This window comes from Gymnodraco acuticeps, unplaced genomic scaffold, assembly GCF_902827175.1.
Source record: "Gymnodraco acuticeps unplaced genomic scaffold, fGymAcu1.1, whole genome shotgun sequence".
NCBI classification, from domain to species: Eukaryota; Metazoa; Chordata; class Actinopteri; order Perciformes; family Bathydraconidae; genus Gymnodraco; species Gymnodraco acuticeps.
The window spans coordinates 190,240-212,220 of NW_022992290.1; the positions used below are offsets into that span (position 1 = coordinate 190,240).

Genomic DNA, 21,981 nt, shown 5'->3' on the forward strand with positions numbered 1-21,981 from the left:
GACTGTGTGGATGCCTGTTCAAAATATTGCAAACTTGAATAAATCATTTAAATTATATATTTGTGTCCGACTTTCATTTGTACATCGTTCTTAATGTGATGTATAGTAGCTCTGATAGCTGTCCATACCTTCAGACAGCCTAAAAGTAAAACACAAGTTGTTTATTCACAGCCCGAACGCTCATCGACATGACTTGATCACTCATGACAGGTTGTGATCAGCTCCAATTAAATTGTGATATCAATTCTGTAGCTATTCTCCAGGGAGCACGTTTTTTTAATGAAATACCTGTATCCCTCTCATCACAACAAGACTCTACACTGTGCAGGAAAAACAATTACATACATGAAAATAACCTTGATGCATGGCATGGGAATGAATCACAAACTATCTTCCGTTGCTATAGTGATGTGTCACAGTAACGGTCAACCACAGAAACGTAAGTCCAGCGGGGCACACGTTGAATACATATAATACAGTAGTTCTATTATGCCGTTAAGCCTATACGTTTAACCCATAAGAACCCGGACCCATTTCTACTTTTGGGGAAATTAAGGGGAACGTCATTTAGACTAAATAGACCACCTAGAACACATTTCTGACAAGTAACCCCCCCTAGTGTCAAATATCTGAAATGTGACATATATGTCACATTGGGCTTTAATGGTAAAGTAACTCTTATTTATAACTTCATTAATGAGGATGATTTTTTGGTTTACATTTGTTTGAACATACTTTGAATTGAATAATAAAGAATATGTTAACTAAATATAATTGAATCAGCTAAATTAACTGAGCAGATCATAATCATATTTGTAATTGTGCATATATGTCACTCCGGGTTTACTGTGAATGTTTAGGGTTAATGTCCCGATGTGACATCAGTGTCACAGCAATATTTATGGCATTTGTTTCATATCAATTTCATCAATAAATGTTTCTACAACAGGTTATATGTAATCAGAATCAGAAAAGAGCCAAAGACAGCTTAATGTTTAACAAATGACATGTCATGTAAGCATTTTTATTCTTAAATGGCTTGAATGTTAACTTTAGCAACAAAAAACCTTTCCAAGCTAGTTCTGTCACATGTGTTAGCCTGGCACATGGACATCTTGGACATGTTGTTATGGGAACACAAAAGCAAATGACAAGGACCATGACCCACCAGACTGTTGATCCATGTATTTGTGATCAAAAGTAGGCTAATATAAAAGTAGTGTAGATCATTACATTTCAGAGACAGTAATATTGTAATGTAACGTAGTCTATTACTTAAAAAAGACAGTAATAAGTAATGTACTGTATTACATTTTGGAATTAACTTGCCCAACACTGCAGATGATCCAGTCATCTCGATGCTGCTTTCGGGCTCTGAATAAACAACTTGTGTTTTACTTTTAGGCTGTCTGAAGGTATGGACAGCTATCAAAGCTACTATACATCACATTAAGAACGATGTAAAAATGTTTTATATGTATTCAACTTGTGCCCCGCTGGACTTACGTTTCTGTGGTTGACCGTCACTGTGACATATCAGTATAGCCACGGAAAATAGTTTGTGTGATTCATTCCCATGCATCAAGGTTATTTTCATGTATGTAATTGTTTTTCCTGCACAGTGTAGAGTCTTGTTGTGATGAGAGGGATACAGATATTTCATAAAAAAAACGTGCTCCCTGGAGAATAGCTACAGCATTTATATCACAATTTAATCGGAGCTGATCACAACCTGTCATGAGTGATCCAGTCATGTCGATGAGCGGTCGGGCTGTGAATAAACGACTTGTGTTTTACTTTTAGGCTGTCTGAAGGTATGGACAGCTATCAGAGCTACTATACATCACATTAAGAACGATGTACAAATGAAAGTCGGACACAAATATATAATTGAAATGATTTATTCAAGTTTGCAATATTTTGAACAGGCATCCACACAGTCACCTACTTTGTAATGTTCGATACCTCCCTGTAAGCGTCACGATATCCACCTCTCACCCACAACCTCACATACGAGTACTGAATGTGCATCAAAGTGATCTTAGGAAGGCAGATATAGCAAAAGATGAACGTAAACGACAAACGAGGCGATCAACATGGTAAGTCAACAATGGGTCCTCAATGTACACGCCCCGGATTCCTATGACGAAAATAATAGAATGTCGCCAGTTGTCATGACTCAAGTTATACTGCAACACCGGCTAGTGGGTATTTTTCCCCAGTTTTTCCGGCCCCATAAAATCATGGTTCTAGGGCCAGGGACAACGAGGCTGAGTATGCTAAACTAGAGAGGGAATCGCTAGCAAGGGTGGTACTACATGCATACATATCTAGTAATCAAAATCATTGTATCTACTAAGTAGTACTAAGTAGGCTCGAACCTGTATGGCTGAATTCCCCCTTCCAATCTCTTCATATTGCTCAAAACTTCGTCATGTTTTCGTGTGTTTACCATAGACTGTATATGGTGTTTACAAAGTGAACGCATGGATGACGTCACGACCATCACGTGACTACTAAAAATGGGCAAAATGGCAGCGGCCTGACGGAATATACAGGGCTTGATAAAAAAGAGCTATAAAATCATTATTTACCGGGGAATATCGCTGATTTCTTCAGGGTATGGTTTAAACATAATGTTTCACTAAATACTGAAGTTTTGATTAATTATCTAATGAGTGGAGCATTCCTTTAACCTGAATTGATAATAGACTATAATCAATTTAAGTTTGCATTCTTATACCATTTTGAACAATAATTATAATGACTAAGTTCAAACAAACTAAAACTCACAGCTGATTAATAACGGTATCCAACTTGAGTTTTTATTATATCAAAAACCTGTTGAAATGCTACTGTTATTTTTACTGTCCCCAAAAGCGCGTCGGCAGCCTCCAGGAATGCTTCTTTCACAACTTCGCCATCTTTGAAAGACTTCATGTGTTTCGCAAGAACGTGACTGACACGATAAGATGCTCTGGTAGCAGCCTTGCTCTTGTTGTTGGGCCTGGTGAAAATGGACTGCTGTGCATTTAGCTGTCCTTTCAGGTCCCTCACCTTTTGGGAGCGTAGGGCAGAATTAGGAGGGAATTCCATCTCGTAGCGTTTGTGCACTGTTTTGAAATGCCGCTCCTAAATTACCCTTCTTCGAAAAAGCGACGCTCGCATTGCAGATGAGACAGATGGACTTTGAATTGGAATAGATACAAAAATAATCATCCTCCCACTCGGAGTGAAAATTATATATTTTTATATTATATACTTTTTTGCTTCTGCCATAATTGCGGTCTTGTGTGTGTGCGGACTGTCACTCCTGTTGACACGGACAACGTCAGCGAAATAGTGCCCACCAGCCACGCCCCGACACATGGGGTCACGCCGGCCAATCACAAAGCTTTGATGCGTTCAAGTGCATTATTCTGGCACAGGAAGATTATGTTATAGGACATTAACGATAAAACAGAATATTATTGTTCTATTTTTAGACACATCTCGCGATCGACTGGGAATCTCCCCGCGATCGACCGGTCGATCGCGATCGACTGGTTGGGCACCCCTGATTTAAACCAATCAATGTTGTGTAATTAACAAGGATAATCTGGTGGTTTTTAGTCGATGAGTAGTGCAGATATCACTGTAAAATCAATCGACAGTAAGAGGAATACTTACTTCCGGGTGTACAATTCTCCGTTATCCAATGGGAATGGACGCTCACATTGCCTTTAAGGGCAGCCGACACAAACGAATGCCGTGCTTCCATGAGCGTCAAATCCCGCCGCAGATGGGAATACATTGCAATCAGTTGAAAGCTATTTGCGTCCCTTTATGACGCTGAAGGAGCCTAGGAGCGTCACAACTGGACGCCACGGACACTGACCAAACGTCGCTCCTGGACGCTTAGGGAGTGAGAGTGTGTTGATAAATCTGTGTGCTACACGGATCTATAAGAGAATTATAGTGAGCTGTGTTGGGGCAGACACAGTAGTGGTGGCTTAAAGCCCACCTCTGCTCTGCGCCGTCCTTTAGATGAGCCTGGTCAGATTTAATAAAAGAAGGAGTTCAAAACACCGCCATAAAAGTTATAACAATAATCTGATTTTAATACAGTAAAAAAACACAATACGAAATACAGAGTGCCCTGAAACAGAGCACTCCGGGCTCCCCGCTCTACTGCCGTGCGATACAGATATCGGGACCAGCCAGTCAGAAACAGAGAGCATTTTGCATGAAGAAACAACAGTATATATGGACATATTTTGGGGTGGAGAGCCACTTCTTATCTTCCACCGGACTCAACTCCTTTAATTTCCCAGGGAAGGTTTCACACAAACTATTCTTTCCTAAACAATCAAACATTGTACACAGATATATTGGTATCAAACATTGTACACAGATATATTGGTATCAAACATTGTACACAGATATATTGGTATTAAACATTGTACACAGATATATTGGTATCAAACATTGTACACAGATATATTGGTATCAAACATTGTACACAGATATATTGGTGCTTGGGATTATATTGGCCCCAGAAAGAACCTTGAAAAATAACATGTGTGTGTTAGTGAGGGGAAGTGTATGTGTGTGTGCTGATAAGCGGAGGCGTGTGTGTGTGTGTGTTGCTGATATCTGGGTCAAGGAGTTTATGTGTGTGTGCTGCATGGAGACAGGAGGTGTATGTGTGTGTGTTGGTGATATCTGCCTTATGGAGTGTAGGTAAGAAGGTTTATATATATAGGATTACTTCAAAACAGTCCCAAATAATACATGTTCACTTCAATACAGTTCAAGATAATACCTGTTTACTTTAATACAGTTTAGAACAATATCGGTTTGCTTTAGCTGCTATTATTATTACAATAACTCTGTGCCATGAATTGTTTGGCACTTAAGGAAACCTCAAAACATATGGTAGACCTAGTATATTTCGCAACTAAATTATGTATGTATTCATTGGTGATAAAATAATATTGAAAGATATTGTGTGCAAAGAAAATAGATAGAAAAGATTCCAAATGTTTCAGAGATGACTCTTTAATGATGTCACAGCAGCAGCTGATCATCAGTGTGAAAGTAAAACAAATTAAGCTCAGTAACAATGTTACCATTTATTTGTATTGGAGAAGCTCAGACAGACTCTGTTTAGAGTTTGAAGCTAATTACTGTTGATCACATTTCCGTGTTCGTCCACTTCCTTCGTAATGGTCACCACCCCTGGTGCTCGTGATGGTCTTGGTAGTGGTGACAAGGCTGGGAAATAACATAATTCAGTTATTATTGCTTTATTTGTTACTTATTTATTTTTTCTTTAGCTCATGTTAGCCTGCAAACACGCTCAACTCAGCTGCACTTAGTGTTTACTGATAATAAGCTACTTTTAGCATGCTAACACCGAACTCAGCTACACTTTGTGTTTACTGATAATAAGCTACTTTTAGCATGCTAACACCGAACTCAGCTACACTTTGTGTTTACTGATAATAAGCTACTTTTAGCATGCTAACACCGAACTCAGCTACACTTTGTGTTTACTGATAATAAGCTACTTTTAGCATGCTAACACCGAACTCAGCTACACTTAGTGTTTACTGATAATAAGCTACTTTTAGCATGCTAACACCGAACTCAGCTACACTTTGTGTTTACTGATAATAAGCTACTTTAGCATGCTAACACCGAAACTCAGCTACACTTTGTGTTTACTGATAATAAGCTACTTTTAGCATGCTAACACCGAACTCAGCTACACTTTGTGTTTACTGATAATAAGCTACTTTTAGCATGCTAACGCCGAACTCAGCTACACTTTGTGTTTACTGATAATAAGCTACTTTTAGCATGCTAACACCGAACTCAGCTACACTTTGTGTTTACTGATAATAAGCTACTTTTAGCATGCTAACACCGAACTCAGCTACACTTTGTGTTTACTGATAATAAGCTACTTTTAGCACGCTAACACCGAACTTAGCTACACTTTGTGTTTACTGATAATAAACTACTTTTAGCATGCTAACACTTATTTCAGATGATTAACTCACGTCAGCAATGCATGCCCACAGTAACCTCAGATGCACCCTGTGATTTCTAAAAACTGGCTGATGTTAGCATTCTAACAATGAACTTAGATTGTGGGTGGGGACAACTTTTCCTTGGGCTCACCTCTCTCCGTCCAGCAGCCTCCTGTACTCGGCGATCTCCAGCTCCAGTCTAGTCTTGATGTCCAGCAGCATCTGGTACTGCTGTCCCTGCCTCTCCAGGTTGCCCCTCAGCTGGCCCAGCTGATTCTCCAGAGCCTCCACCTGCCTCTGGTAACCTTGCAGCATGACGGAGTAGCGGCTCTGGGTCTCAGCCAGAGACATCTCCACAGCTCCTTTCTGTTCAGGAGGAAGAGGGGGGACTCACTTAACACTTTAAAATCTCCTCAAACCGTCAGAACAGAGGGAAAACTTGTTAGACATCCATTTTCATGATTGTCTAAACTTTAAATATACAAGGTATATCTTTAATATTAGATGTAAATAGTGCACCTTGCTGATCTGCGCCTGCAGTTTGATCTCCAGACTCTGCGCTAATCGTCTGACCTCTCCAATCTCAGACTTGGTGGTGTGCAGCGTCTCAGTGCTCACAGAAACCTCTTGGTTCAGCTCGGCTGTCTGTGAGGGAAAGTTTGTTATTAAAGTTATGATCATGTACTTTGAAAAAAACGTTTTTAAACTAAAAACACTCAGAGAAATCATAAAATAAAATAGAAATAAAACAAATTTGAAACATAAGTGACTTTGATATCATGTTTAAAAAATTTAAATGTGAAAGAAAAATCTTAAAAATGAAAGACCTGAACTACTATGAAAGAACGAAACAAAATAATAAAATATAAAAGTGAAAAAACTAAACAAATTGTTGATAAACTTTAAACAGGAAGTCCTGGTGGTGTAAGATGAGCTCTCACCTTGGTTTGGAACCAGGACTCCAGGTCTTTGCGGTTCTTTGAGGCCACGGTCTCGTAGTGTTCTCTGATTTGGGCGATGACGGCGGACAGGTCCTCCTGAGGAGCGGCGTCCACCTCCACGTTCACCTGACCTCCAGTCTGCTGCCGCTGAACCAGCAGGTCCTGCAGGAAAACGGCACTTTAGACTTGTGTCTTTTAACATTTTAAATGCTATTTCTGTGTCGCTTCAGGGTCTCACCTCCTCGTGGGTCCTCTTCATTCTGATCAGGTCGTCTTTCAGAGCCTCGATCTGCATCTCAATGTCGGCGCGGCTCAGGGTCAGCCCATCCAGGACCTTCCTCAGCCCGGTGATGTCGACCTCCACCGACTGCCGCATGGCCAGCTCGTTCTCATACCTGCAGCACAGCAGAGTTTAACATTTAGACAGATTAAATCAGGTTATATTATGTTTAGTGTTGAAGGAAAAAGAGTCTCTCACTCACTTCATCTTGAAGTCCTCGGCGGCCAGCTGGGCGTTATCGATGGCGAGGACAATGGCGGCGTTTCCACGAGCAGCGAAGTTTATCTGAAAGATCCAAAAGTACGAAAAATGTTCATCTTAAAGATATGTATAAAAATTTTTTAAAATGTTATATTAAATTGTATTTGTTTAAAGTATAATCTTTATTACAGAAAACAAAACTTAGTCTCAATGATTACAAACCCTTATTATCTAAAAAACGTGAACTTATAAAGACAATTTTGGTCAGAAGATAAGAAGTTATAATAACTTAACATTTTAAACCCTCCCAAAAATTGAAAAGAAAATCTTAAAATGTTCCAAAGTAAAATGTGTTAATTTCTTTCAAAACTAAACAGTATTTATGAAAAAAGGTGATATAATATACTGTATATCTAATAGTTTTTCTTGTTACTCATCTTTCTTCACTACAAGTTTTTATCTTGTTATTTTATGATTTAAATGTTGTTTCCAAAGCCTTCTTTGCATTGCTTGGCACCTTTTCCCTTTGCGTTGTATTTATTTTCTAAACTTTATATATCTCACCTTGTCCTGCTGGTCTATGATGGTGGCCCTGAAGGCGGAGGAGTCGTGGGCGTCAGGTCGGCTCTTGCTCTTCAGGAAAAGTCTGATCTTCAGCTCCAGCTCTCCGTTGGCCTTCTCCATGCTGTGCACCTTGTCCAGGTATGTGGCCAGGCGGTCGTTGAGGTTGTGCATGGTGGCCTTCTCGTTGGCGGACACGTCCACGCAGTCGGTCAGGTTGAAGGACCTGCCAGCGGAGAACGACGAGTTGGCCTGGGAGACACGGACTCCGGACCCTCCGGCTCCTCCGTACACACTGCCGCCCCCCATGCTGCCGACGCGGCAGGATGAGGAGGACATGTTGTTGCGGTTGCTGGAGTACATGGCTGAGTGTCGGCTGGTGGTCGGCTCTGAGCGAAGAGTGAAGAGCTGCTGGGGCCACAGGCTCCTTTTATGAGGCTGGACAGGGGTTGGGCAGGGGCCACTGTGAAGCCCCGAGGCCCCTCAGAGAAAACCGGTCTGGGCTGAGCGGGCGGTGTCCAGCAGGGCGGGGGCATATCCAGAATGTCCTCAAGGGGCTCAGGGGTCTGCAAGTAGCAGGAGGGGCCCGAAGGCTGTCTATACCTGAGGGGCCAGTCCTGCCAGTCCACACAGAGACATCCAGCCACACCACACACACCTTCAAAAGCAGGAATTCTGCTGCAATTATGAAGGTGGGACTCATTTCCATATTTTGTACGTGTCTGTTAAAATTGGCCATTAAAACTTAAAACATACAACAGGATAAAGAGTTTGGCGCAGTATGACAGAATCATGCAAGGAGAGCAGAGAGGATTAGGGGATCAACACAATCTCACACTATTTTTATATTTGAATTCATTAATAGTTAGTTACTCTTGATAATTTCTTTGAATGCTGTTATCAGTTTCTAAAATATAGAAGTGTGTCTTTTCTCTGTTTTATATCATTAAAGTGAATATTTGTCAGTATGGACCTTTATATACAGTCTATGGTATGGACCTATAGACTCTTGGAGACTGAGATGGATATTTCTCACACATTTCTGGCATTTTATACACCAAACATTTGATATATAAATGAATCCAGAGATAATTAAATGAGCATTGTAATCGATAGTTGCAGCAATAATGAAAAATAGGACGTTTAAAACAGAGCCAATAAATACCAACAATGTGAGGCAGACTGTCCGCAGAGGAAACCGGTGAAACCAGAAGAGATGAAGCCACGAAACAAGAGCAGAAAGCAGGTCTGCTGTTATTGAAATATCCAAATACCACATATTACCAATGTTCCATCTTAATACACGCTCTGTGATTTGCTATACACACATTCCTTCACATTTTAATTTACATTAAAGTATTTTGTGAGGCCTTCTAAAACGTTTTTAAATATAACTAGTGTTCTAGTTGAAGAGTTTGTAAATTAGACAGATTTGCTTTCAGGGGTCGGGTTTTGATAAAACCCCCCACTTTGAGAAACACTGCAGTAGGGACAGGGACACTAAATACAAATATGCACCTGAAAATAAGCATATCAGTGCCCCTTTAAGGTTAGACAGTCCTCCATTTCACTTGAAACAGTTGGCCTTTCTTACTTTCCAGTTCACAAGAATAAAGTTTTAGTTTAGTTTGTGCAAAAATAGAATTGATGCCATTAGGCGGGAAGCTGGACTTAAGGCTAATACTCAAGATCCATGCAGGCCTTTCTCAAAGACTGTACTGCAGGGACTCTTTAAATATTTCTTTAGGGAGGAATAATGTGTTCTACTCCTCTGGCCGGTTAAACCAGTCGTCAGGTTGAAGTTAGGAGTAGCTGTAGTCACATGTCAATAAATTCATGAACTGAGAGGGAGTTTCCTCACCCTGAAGTGTCAATCAAACAGTTAGACAAGCCATCTTCTGAGGACTAAATATGCTTACAGCGCAAGTGAAAACACCTGTAAGTTCACAGTGACGAAGATGGCTTCGTCACTGTGGACTGACGGCTTCGGGCTTTGTATATTGCACATGTCTTTTATTTTGAAAAGTGTTCCCCCTCCCGTTCTTTCTGTTACTCCTGATTATGTTCACCTGGTGCCCTGTGTTGTCTCCTCCCCCCTCACCTGTGTCTAATTGCTGATTAGTGGGTATGTATTTAGGCTCTGTGTTTCCTGTTTGGTGAAGGCTGGTAGTGTGGGTGAGATCCTTGTGGCTGGTGACTGTTCACCTGGGCAGCAATATTGAGGCTGTGTATCCTGTACCACAGCGATGAATAAATGCCCACACCGGGTTATATTTGAATTCTCTGCCTCTGCCTCCTTGCTTGGTCGGGCCGCTCAACGGTCAGCTTCACATTCACCAAGTGTGTTTTAGAGGGTTACATGATACACAAAAAGATCAATTAAAGGAGACGTTATTTGGTCAGCCTGTATATCTCTGTCTGACTTAAATAAATAAAAAGTCACTAAGTTGTGTTTTAGTTTATGTGCTGAATGGATGAGGAAGGAGTGGACTTTCTCAACCAAGAGAAAGAGTCTCGGTATTAATATTTAACATTTAGCTCTCAGGAGTCAGGACTCTATGTCATAAACTTCTAACAGTCTTACATGAGATTAAACATTAACAAATACCAAGCTCATCTCATGACATTAATGTGTGTGTTCATATTAAGTTCACAACTTTATAGTAATGGGTGTTAATTTACTTTTATACAAAAAAACAGCAGGTAAATATCACCTTTAATAAGTCAAGGATCATTTTTACTTGACTAGAAGTCACTGCAAGTTTAGAATTCTCTTTGGCGCCCCCTACTGCTGATACCAACACTGGAGGAGAGACAGGCACAACTTTGGGAGTTTAGCCTTTGCAGACAAACCTATAACACATGAAAGGGAAAACCCTAAAAATCATAAAGGGGGCTTTTTAACACCAACTTTAAAGTTTCTTCTTAACTTAAACATCAACAACTTAAAGAAAAGGCTCAGGCAGAGATGGGGTCGTTACTAAAAAAAAGTAATATATTACATATTACATATTACTTTAAAAAAAAGCAATATATTACACTACTTCGTTACTCTCTACATAAAGTAACTCGTTACTTTACTCGCTACTTTACTCGTTACTTTACTCGTTACTTTACTCGCAGGGCCGGCCCGCCCCTCCCTACAGGCAGATCACGCAGACTGCGGCGCACCTACAGTGTGCGCGCCACAGTTTTGCCTCTGCGAGACTCCACTTGCACCCGCAATTACTATTGCATTAAGGAAGACATAACACAAGTCTTTCTTTTTATATGCTCTAAAATTGGCTACCAGCCACACAACAAGCTAACAGTCTGTGAAACGTCAAGACACTAATTAATGAAACCAGTTCAAGACGCATTATTCTTATCATTCTTTATGAGCGCAGTAACGGTAAGGTATCTAATTACTTATGTATTTAGTATTCCATAACTTAGTAACAGAGATGGTCAAACTAAAGTGGTAGAGACAGAATTCCTACAATGAAGCGGGGCATTGAACTGTTCACCCGTGAGAGGGCGATCAACAAAAGAGAGCGAGCGGCCCCGTTGAGGGAGTTTACAGATGAAAAGACTCAGCCATGTTTATGCAGCACTGCACGTGGAGATGTGGTCTCGCAAGTCACGCAGATAACATAGGCCTACATGTATATAAACCTGCGGCGGAAACCCCTCTAGTCTGTCAGTGAGTGTGATTATTTTATAAAAGTAACGAAGTAACGCGTGTCGGGGCAATGTTAGTAACTGTAGTGTGATTACTAAACCCAGGGCCGGCCCTGACCAATTTGCCGCCCTAAGCAAGATTTTAGCTGGCGCCCCCCCCCCCCCAAAATGCAGACACTTACTATGACTCGTGCGTGCACGGTTGTGGCATGACCACCAAAACAGAAAGATATGGACACAAGATGTGTGCAACTGTATTTAGTTTCCTATCCATTTGAACATGATTTAAGTGGGGGGGGGACCTCACCTCCTCTAGGGGGGTCCGGGGGGCATGCACCCCCGGGAAGACTTTTTTTTTTAATATTGAAGTTAAAAGCATCAATCTGGTGCACTTTGAGAGCAACATTAGGAGCTCTATGGATACATCTCTCAACACCCATATGAAACAGAACTGTAAGCAGATTTTCTTTTTCTTTATGGATATTTTACAAATCACTCCCCTTTCAAACTGTATTCTTGTTTATTAATAACAACTTTTTTGTACTGTCAGTATTTTATACCTGTTTTTCACCTATTATCTTATTTTGTTATAACTATAATGATCATATAAAGGTGTGCCTTTACCTCACTGAGCTGAGGTTATCAGAGCCTCTCAGTCTTTCAGGAGAGAGCTCTCTAAAGCTCTCACCCCCGCGGCCGCTTACAATGTAAATTCCAATGTTAATAAAAGCACACAGAAGCTGTGTACGTTTTTGGGAGTTTGATTTATTTTAAATTAACACAAATACAAAATTAAAACCCATAATTGCAAACTAAAACCATTATTTCGAAAAAAGAACAATTTCACATAAACCCCTGGTTTTTACTGGGGCTGGGGCAGTTCAACTTGATTTTTTTGGGGGGGGTGTGTGTGCTGTACGCAATATAGGCGTATTTCTGTTAGTATAAGATAATAAGATGCACTTTGTTGATCCAAAATCGGGAAATTGTGTTGTTATGAAAAAAAAAAAATTTCTTCAGTTTTCGGCGCCCCCTATGGGTTGATGCGCCCTTAGCATTCGCCTATACTGCCTATGCCGAGGGCCGGCCCTGACTAAACCATAAAAGTAACGCGTTACACTACTCCGTTACCGACAATGGTTACTTATAGTATTACAGTAACGCGTTACTTTGTAACGCGTTACTTTGTAACGCGTTACACTCAACTCTGGGCTCAGGCATGTAAAATGTACCACTTAAGCACTTTCTCCAAACAAATGATGGCACTTATTTTATTTTATTCCAGACACTTTCATATTTTAAACTAAAGCACTTCTTTGATAAAAGGCCGTTGGCGTCTTCCTTTAGTAATAATCCATTAAGGTCTGAAACATTGGAGTACTTCTTCAAGACAGGGTTCTCCGAACAAACCTGAAGCTAATAAAAGCAACAGGTCAGACCTCCACTGCCACCTACTGGTTTTATTTGGGACAAGCAATTTCATTCCTGTTAAAAAGTCCATAAGAATTACAGTTCAACACAGATGCATGGTATATTCTGCTGACAAAGTGCTGACAGCCACTACACTCAAAGTACAAAAAAAGAATTCTCCATATGCGATATACATAATTAAATATACATTATGACATTAGATTGTTAATTGCTGCATCAAGCAGGTTGTAACGGTTGTAGATAAACACAGTTTTGATACACTTTACAATGTTTAGAACGTCTTGTGATATATATTGTACACTTTGTGGTGACCACCTATTAATACACTGGGGTATAATTCCTACATGGAACTACAGTTGGGGTTTTGTTTCCACACGGACATGTTAGGTGTTGTCTATATATGTTGTGTGCCCTCCTGGCTTCTCTCTCTTCTTCCCGGACTGCAACCGGACAACATGACCTGAGTTACTCTCTAATAAAGTTCCCTTTTGCACCTTCATTGCACCGCCTCTGACTCCCTATCTCTCGGCACTACACTGGTGACCCTGAAAAAGTCTCGAGAAGTTTCCGGGACGGACCCGAACACGGCAAAAAGAACGCACGTTTTTTTCTCGAAATGCCGGGGATTTTTTGGACTCGTCCGTGGCTGCCACCGGCACGCGGACTGAGGCGTGGTGCGCGCCCCGCAGAAGAGCTGGGGACGTTGCTCGCCATTCCCGCATCAGCCTTCCATCCAACAGGGGGACGATGCATGACCTGCTGGGTCGACCAGCAACCCGATTGCTACCTCGTGGGTTTGTTTCTTCCTAACCACGAGGGGCTAATGACGGCTAGCAGCTACCCATGGCTGCCAGCTAGCGGCTAACGGCTAGCTGTTAACGGCTGTCGACGTATTTCTGTTAACATCTGACTGTTAACAATTTTTTTTCCGGTGCCCGAGAAGAGGTTCGACCAGCCGGTTGACCTCGCGTGGACACTCTCACCTTTTTCACCACCTCGACGGCGGTTCCAGACGCCACTCACGTTTTTATCGGCGCCTGGGTGGCGCACTCCTGGACCCCGTTTCGCCTCGACAGTTCCGGACGTCGCTCATGCTCCATCGGCACATGGGTGGTGCGCTCCGGGACCCTGTCTGGCCTCTCATCTGTCCACGGCTCCTTCCTCCCGGGGATACCTCAACGCCTGCTGAGGACTTCGTGCCCGCCGCCGCTGCGCGTCTGCCTGCGGCCGGGTTGCTCTCCTTCCTCCCGGGGTGGCTGCTCCTGCCTCCGGGGATACCTCAAGGCATGCCGAGGATTTCGTGCCCGCAGCCGCTGTGCGTTTGCCTGCGGCCGGGTTGCTCTCCTTCCTCCCGGGGTTGCTCTCCTGCTTCCCGGGGATACCTCAACGCCTGCTGAGGACTTCGTGCCCGCCGCCGCTGCGCGTCTGCCTGCGGCCGGGTTGCACTCCTTCCTCCCGGGGTGACTACTCCTCCCTTCCTGGGACCAGACTCAGCCAAATTGGGTCGGGGGCCTCTTCCTCACACATCTCCTTCTGGCGCCCTCGCTTGGACCACACCCATCTTTAAAATCAATCTTCTAATCTCATTTTAAACATCTGCAAAGTTGCATGACTGCATCTTGCACAATTGTAAATGTAAATGTGTCAGCTGACAATATCAAGAGGTCCTCAAATCCTCCTCTATTCTAGTTCCCGATACAGTAGAAGCTTCCAGAAGCCCATTCTGCCACAAAACGCTAACGGTCAACTATGTGAAACAATGGCAGCATCCCACCCACACTGATTCAATAGACATGGACAATTCTTATTTTAACAAACAATTCATCCTTTAATTAATCACTTTATTAGCTGTTTATAAAATAAATTCAAAACATTTAGTATTAAAAATAAATTAAAGTCAGGGGCTAAGCAAAGTCTTTAGGATTCATTCATGGATTTCTCTGAACAATACCATCTTGTTATTGTTATTATTATAGCCAAAGTAGTGGTCTGACCAAACATGTCCACATTGAGGTCTCAAGAGTTAAGTCCACATCTTCCAACACAAGACCTGTTTTTGTTTACCTGTGTGGTCAGGCTCTGTCCTCCGAAGCCAGGCTAAATGTAGATCTCCACTCACAGAAGCTGTCGTGGGGCATGGCCCCCCAGCCCTGCCCCAGCTGTGAGGCGGGACAGACTGCACATAAAACCACTGCTATCAGGAGGCTGTTGAGGAAGCAGAGCCAGGCGCCGCTCAGGCCCAGGTGGGCAGGGATTCCCACAAGCAGCAGGAGGAGCACGGCCAGAATCACCAGGAACAGAGCCCATGTGTTCAGAAATATATGCAGGGTCTGGAGAACAAAACTTCTTCTGGAGTGAGCTCTACTTTGGTCTGTAGTTTGATCTTTTAAAGGAGGATGTTTTAATGTCAGGCATCCAGCATGCAACGCTGCACAGCCCAAAATCAGGAGGAGAGACGTAGCAATGTGCAGGATCTGAGAGGTGTGGAAGATCCAGCACTGGTGGATCTGGATGTGAAACACTTCCTCTATGACGGGCCTGAAGTCAGACAGCAGGAAGACGTAGAGAGCAGAGAGGATCCACAGCAGGCCACTCACAAAGAGGCTCAACCTGCTGGAGGCCTGCCACCTCCGAGAGATGGAGAAGAAATGGTCCAAACCGGCCAGGACTGCGACCGGCCACTGCAGAGCGCTGTAGACTTCTCCAAGGATCTGAACCAGCAGACACACATGGTACCGGGTCAGCTTTAAGCCCAGCAGGTGTCCCTCAGCCTGGAGGTGCAGGGCGGTGACGGAGAGGGTCAGGAGTGTGTCGGCGACAGCCAGGGACACACTGAAAACTCCCAGGAAGCTTCGGCAGATGTGTTTCCTCTGGAAGAACACCAGCGCCCAGTTGAGAAGACATTTTCCTCCCAGGCCCCGCAGGATGGAGGCGATGGGGATGTTCATTGTGTTTTCAACCAGAGGTGCAGCAGGTACCGGGGGTCATTATGGAGGGACGCTCTGCTGCTGCAGGTGGAAACATAATTGAAATGTATTACTTGAACAAATCGTACAACCTCATTTCAAATCTTAAAGAACCAGTATGTAGGATTTATTTATTTGTCATTGTGAAACAGAATTTAAATGTATTTCTTAAAATAAGCCTTACGACCTTACTTTCAAATCTTAAAGAACCAGTACATAGGATTTATTTCTTTATTTAAGGGTTGCCGCTATTCCAACTAACTTAGCAAACAAATAGACTGAGTGAAATGCACCCTTTAAACAACAACAACACTTTTTTTTGTTTCTTTTCAGAACTTATTTAAATATTTGATGTGTCTGCATGGAGACTCCTCCCATGGTTACAGGCTTTATTTCCTTTTTTAAACTGGCGACTCACAAGAAGTCTCTGAAAAAGATGAACTAAGTATTTGTTGCAGGAGTATCACGCTCACCAAATACAACAGGCGGTGAAGTCAACAAATCAATGCACGTCACACTTTCTTTTTCATTGTTCTTGAAGATGTTTGGGACGCTACCCCCCCATTATGTTTCAACATAATTAAACTTCATAGCACCAAAGAGTAAGTGAGGTTAACTAGTGTTGGTTCAAGGTGCAAACAAGGTGTGGTTCATTGTATTCAAATCCTTTGCAAATAGGCTTTGAGGCCCCCAAGAGTACAGCAGTATTCATGAACAATGTAGAAAATAAGGCTTTGGTTTCAAACTACTGTTCCTGCTCCTCTACTGATGACTGCCTGAGGTTTGCTCTCTTGCACATGCTTGAAGTATTTTTTCATGGTCTTCACAAAAAAGTTATTATTCTAAACAACTTAGTCAACTTATAATACAAACAATTACAACATAAAATAATAAAGAACAGGCATAACATCAGGTTAAAAAAGAGGTGTATGGAGGTTATTTCGAGGACTTTTATTATTATAATGATGCACTTTGTGATGTCTTTTATACATAAATATGTATATTAATATTCTATAAGGACATGTTGTAGATATGCTATAGTATGACTCTTTAATTGCATTTTTACGAGATGCTATTTATTGAAAAAAGCATATTCTGTAAAAGGAGCAGATTTGAATAAAATGATCTCTTAGCACAGGACACATTTTTCAGGAACAATATATTTTTCTTTTCTTCCAAGGTTACATTTTACACTTGTTCATAAACTGCAACAAGTCTGGAGGCGGGACACCAGGATTATGGAAATTAATTTGAAAAAAAATGTTTGTGTCAATCATTTGCAACCCCTAATCTTTCTACGTAGGGCCTACCTCCTGTAATCCCCCCAACAACCCGTAGGGGTCCCCCTGGTTGGGAACCAGAGCTATGAGTTTATTTGTTCTTGTTGAGCTTCTCCATGACTGCGTTTCACTTCTCTAATTTTTCATTTCCTCGCTCTTCGGTCTCGGTCTCACCGGAAGTTGATTTGTCTGCGTCATCTTGAGTAGCGTCCCAATTGCCTTATTTTTGCAGGAGGAGCGAGGAGCGATAATGATTTGATGTGCTTTTTTAACGATAACATTGTTACTCTTAGAAACAAAATTAATGACCTCTTGCCTTTGACCAGTATAGTGTTATCAACAGCTCCCGGAAACGTAAGTTCTAATATTACACTAGATAGTAAACTAGAATGCTTTTCAGCCATAAACCTTGAACAATTAAATTAAATGATTCTCTCTTCTAAACCATCAACGTGCATGTTAGACCCAATTCCAACTAAGCTGTTGAAGGAAGTTTTTCCATTAATTAGCACTTCTTTATTACATATTATGAATATGTCTTTATTATCAGGCTATGTTCCACAATCATTCAAAGTAGCAGTGATAAAACCGCTTCTTAAAAAGCACAACCTCGATCCAGATGTTTTAGCCAACTATAGAGCTATTTCTAATCTTCCGTTCCTCTCAAAGATTCTTGAGAAAGCAGAAGCAAAACAGTTGTGTGAACACATCATAGCACAGAGACAGCTCTGGTTAAAGTCACAAACACCCCCGCCTACTAGGGATGTGCATCTCCATCACTGAGGCCGATGCGATGCGCATCTCGATACGTTGCCACGATACGATACATTAACGATACATTTGAAACACTAGGCGATGCGATACGATACGATTCACCCCTGTTGCGATACAGTTCGATACGATTTGATTCAACATAATGCGATTTGGTGCGATACGATGCGATTCAACACGATGCACAAATAATGATGCTTCAATATGGTACGACAGAGGATTTTTGTTTTATTCCTTATATGCAGCAAATCATACATTAACAAAAAAGTGCTTTACATATTTGGTACTGCACATCCCATCATGCCGTTTATTTTGTTGCCTTTAAAAGCTTTCCAGAGTACAATTCTATAACACCTCACAGTCCACATCCAACAATGTAAGGATGCATTGCTCATGATTAACAATGTGAAAATAACAGCTACCATAGTGCAATGCCCATACAGCTGCCAGCCTGATGTGCTTAACACTCATTCATAGGCTAACTCACCAGTGAGCAGAAAGCAGTGGGTTCTATATGAACAATAAAGAATACAAATAACCTTTCACAAACAGGTATTTCATAACTGCTTACAGTAAGGAAGACATTTACATTATTATTGGCCGTCACAGGCTGCTGTAAACTAAACACCACTCTCTCTGACAGAACACCTCACTGAGTGATTTAACTCGTATGTCTAACTTTCATGTTTCTCTTTTCAGCCGCAGACCCCATGTCGCCTCTTTATGTGCGTCGCTAAGTTCCTCGTACTACTTGTGTACTTTAAAGCGGCTCGGAATCGTTAACAATTTGCGAGCGATTTTTCAAGTTGACCGTCTGTAGTATATAGTGCCGCGCACATATACCATCAGGACGTTACTGATGGGGTGCGGCTGCGGAGTGATACTGTGTGTATGCAAGCCCGCATCTAGGAAGGATCTATGTATCATGGCTGTAGACCTGTTAAGTAATAAAGATACCTCATACAAAGGTCTACGGATACCTTATTACTCTCCATGACCTGCGGTCAACTATGTAGCATAAAGGACTATTACACCGTCTTTCTTGAACAATCCGAAGTGTTGCCAAACGTTTGATTTGTAGGTATTTTTCGGTGCGCTGTGTTTCTCTTCCCCCTCAACTTCCGTGTGTGTTGATAACTGAGACTCTCGGCCTCCGTAATGGCGAAGCAAATATCAAAAATCGTCTCTGCTGAGCGTTGACAAGATGAGGGAATTTTATATGATGAATCGGTTTTTTACCGATGCAAAGACGCTACGCAATCGATGCATCGCGAGTTCAACCCGGTTCAACCCAAACTGTAGCCGATGTGCACTCTTTCAACCGGTGCACTCGCATCTTGAACGTTTATGCCGGTGCACCGATGCGAATCGGTGAATCTTAACATCTCTACCGCCTACACATTTACTGACACAAACATTTGTATCATATGTTGTAGACCCAAATAAATAAAATCAAATAAGAACTCATTCTCAAAAAAGATAAACGCCATTCTTAAAATGTATAAACGAACAATAGTTTGATTAATATTGATTAGAGTGCACAATAGAAATCAAATAATTGAAAGAAGAAAAAGAGATATCTATCAAAACCCAGTTAGATTAACATTCATTGGATTTCACACTTTGTTTGTTTGGATATGTAGCAAATTAACATTTTAAAAATAGCACTTAATGACTGACTGAATGGAAATGACAATAAATGAAAATGTAAAATGAAAAAAGCGATCATGAAAATGTTTCCCAAAAATGAATAAAATGATTTTATTGTGCGGCGTCATCACAAACGGAAGTCGCTTCACGTGACGCTCCGGAGGAAACAACGTCCCATTGCTCTTAAAACTCATTTCCCTGCTTCTCGTGGTTTCCTTGCTCTCCTTGCTTCCCTGGTGGGAGGGACTAGTCACAGGGAAACAACGCAAGTGAGGGAAGCAAGGAATCCATTTAACCAAAGTGAAACGCAGCCCATGAGACAAAATCCTGTGGGCGGGACTAAGACACGAGGAGAGGAGTCTAGGAGGGGAATTAGAGAAATGAGAAACCTCTAGAGTCCACTGTGAGGAGAGGTAGAGACGCTCGATCTGAGGAGGGAGCAGGTGAAGAGTTTTTGAACCAAGACCAGAAACTCTATCAGTGTTTGAGAGGTTAACAAACCTACCTTGAACTGTGATCTTGTATTTAGCTGCTTCTGTTTCGTCTCCTGAAAGCTTCATTACTTCAGCAGTATAAACTCCACTGTCTGCCTCTTGGAGATTCTTCAATTTCACAGATAGATTGTTCTACATGTTAACATTAAATTCAGTGTGCTGGTTTTATGTAAGTTTCACAGAACATTTTTTTTCTTTAAACTTCTTCTGTTTTAAATGTTTTATTCAAAAATAATTGGCTTCTAATGCAAAGCACTGACAACCAGGCTTTGTTTTCTGCATTTTGCTCCTGAATAACCGACTGTTTTTATGGATAAACGATGAATTGTTATAGGCAGTAAGAAGCGATCAGTTTTTTGACTGCAAATAAATTCACTTGAGAAAACTACACATGTCACTTTTTGATCTTACAATCTTGCAATAAAACTATTATAAATGTTACACAGAGTATTGTTTAACACAAAGCAGGACATATTTCCTGTAATAAAATGACTTTACTCTGAGTTACATTTCTCTGGAATTCTTAGACATCACTTCCTCTTCTTTCGTTTGTGAGCACTTCATGTCATTATACAAACAAAGGAAGGTTATCTACCCCTGACATGTTTTAAGATGAAACATCTCCAATAACTTGTTCTGAGTACATTTTTCAAACTGAAGAAGCCTGCTCACATACTTGAGCTAAATCTGATAAATGTTAAAACATTGAATTAGACTTGTTTTTATCGTACCTTGTGCCTCAGTGCAGACCAGCAGCCCCAGAATCACGAAGAGGAACATGACAGTCTCTGAATACTCCATACAATAATGTGTGCTTCCTGTTTGGCTCTAACACCACCAAGTATTTTCACAGTTGGTTTTTTTTCTTTTAAAACCACACAACCTTTTGCATGATGTGAAGACGTTAACTTCTATTTGCACCGTACCAACAAACAAACAACCAAACTGTGCTCCATTTTGCAAATAAGCAAAAGGTGTTATGTTATCGAAACTCTAAATGTACATATAAAATGCTGCTAAAACACAATTCTGCAATTTTCTTCCATGCATATCACATCTGATCACAACTTTGCTTCCTATGTTTGGCACTTACAAGTTAACCATATGTGACTTGCTGAGCCAAGCAGTTGGTACTTCTGCATTTTCTTACTCAATACATACTGAGAGCAAAATACTTTCAAAAGAAAGCTGCACTTGGGATACATGTTTCTGCAAACTGTGTGATAGTTGTGTGAGAATTAAAACACAGAAACGTACAGATAACTGTTTTAAGAGAACCAGACATCTTCAGTTTTAGTCCAGAACAACAACAAGAAAAACTAACATCACGCATTATTTGAAAGTCCTTTCTCATTCAAGACGAGAATGATATCAGGACAACCACCAGAGGTGAGTGTTGTGAGAATGTAATTGTGATTTTGTTCGTCAGTTTTCTCTTTTCCCCGGGAATGTTGTCTTATTCTTACTTCCTCTTCATCTAGAGTGTTGTGTAAGGACAGAGAGCCATGGAATAAAAAGCAAGGGTCAAGCCAACTTGGTTCAGAAACACTTCCCCACTTCCCCATCTTGCAGAATGAGGTTTTATATTATACTTCTCACTGTCGTTTACCTACTGAATTCATGTGAATCACAAGGTAAGAACTTTATTTTATTTATATTTCTTGCTTTTGATCAACTTTTTTGTTTTCAAAGTTCATGTTGTTGTTCTGTAGCCCTACGTAAGCAACAA

The 21,981-nt window shown here is 41.3% G+C and overlaps 3 protein-coding genes across 7 annotated transcripts in view; 1 reads left to right on the plus strand and 2 right to left on the minus strand.

The window, feature by feature from the left end:
- Positions 1–21,981, plus strand: part of LOC117540925 (SLAM family member 9-like) — a 133,938-nt gene that overhangs the window by 105,336 nt on the left and 6,621 nt on the right. The window contains exons 1-2 of one of the 2 annotated variants that reach the window (XM_034207878.1): positions 21,446–21,641; positions 21,734–21,886. The exons of the other annotated variant lie outside the window; for it this stretch is intronic. Coding sequence (XP_034063769.1) covers positions 21,826–21,886 — 61 coding nt within the window. The 5' untranslated portion in view covers positions 21,446–21,641; positions 21,734–21,825. Of the gene's footprint in view, positions 1–21,445; positions 21,642–21,733; positions 21,887–21,981 lie in introns of those variants that run through there. 2 annotated transcript variants of the gene reach the window in all.
- Positions 4,255–8,418, minus strand: LOC117540921 (keratin, type I cytoskeletal 13-like). Its single transcript, XM_034207866.1, has 7 exons — positions 8,004–8,418; positions 7,441–7,523; positions 7,197–7,353; positions 6,959–7,120; positions 6,537–6,662; positions 6,169–6,383; positions 4,255–5,256 (listed from the first exon to the last, which is right to left on the minus strand). Exons 1-7 carry the CDS (start codon positions 8,361–8,363, stop codon positions 5,166–5,168), a joined length of 1,194 nt encoding a protein of 397 aa, XP_034063757.1. The 5' UTR covers positions 8,364–8,418; the 3' UTR covers positions 4,255–5,165.
- On the minus strand, positions 12,916–21,062 carry LOC117540927 (probable G-protein coupled receptor 160). Of its 4 annotated transcripts, XR_004568241.1 has the most exons (3): positions 20,984–21,062; positions 14,474–16,099; positions 12,916–14,265 (listed from the first exon to the last, which is right to left on the minus strand). XR_004568241.1 is itself a non-coding variant. In XM_034207881.1 (2 exons), exon 2 carries the CDS (start codon positions 16,037–16,039, stop codon positions 15,164–15,166), a length of 876 nt encoding a protein of 291 aa, XP_034063772.1. In that variant the 5' UTR covers positions 16,040–16,099; positions 20,984–21,062; the 3' UTR covers positions 12,916–15,163. The 4 variants fall into 4 exon arrangements, 3 of the variants coding, with proteins under 3 accessions (XP_034063772.1, XP_034063774.1, XP_034063773.1); XM_034207881.1 differs by having other exon boundaries at positions 12,916–16,099; XM_034207883.1 differs by lacking the exon at positions 20,984–21,062 and adding an exon at positions 20,264–20,280 and having other exon boundaries at positions 12,916–16,099.

Bases quoted from the DNA above. Each gene is read 5' to 3' on its own strand.
- LOC117540921 (XM_034207866.1), bottom strand. From the start codon at position 8,363: ATGTACTCCAGCAACCGCAACAACATGTCCTCCTCATCCTGCCGCGTC. The intron at 7,524-8,003 runs GTGAGATATATA...TGGATCTTTCAG, and splicing joins TCATAGACCAGCAGGACAAG to ATAAACTTCGCTGCTCGTGG. The intron at 5,257-6,168 runs GTGAGCCCAAGG...GTTATTTCCCAG, and splicing joins AGGCTGCTGGACGGAGAGAG to CCTTGTCACCACTACCAAGA.
- LOC117540927 (XM_034207881.1), bottom strand. From the start codon at position 16,039: ATGAACATCCCCATCGCCTCCATCCTGCGGGGCCTGGGAGGAAAATGT.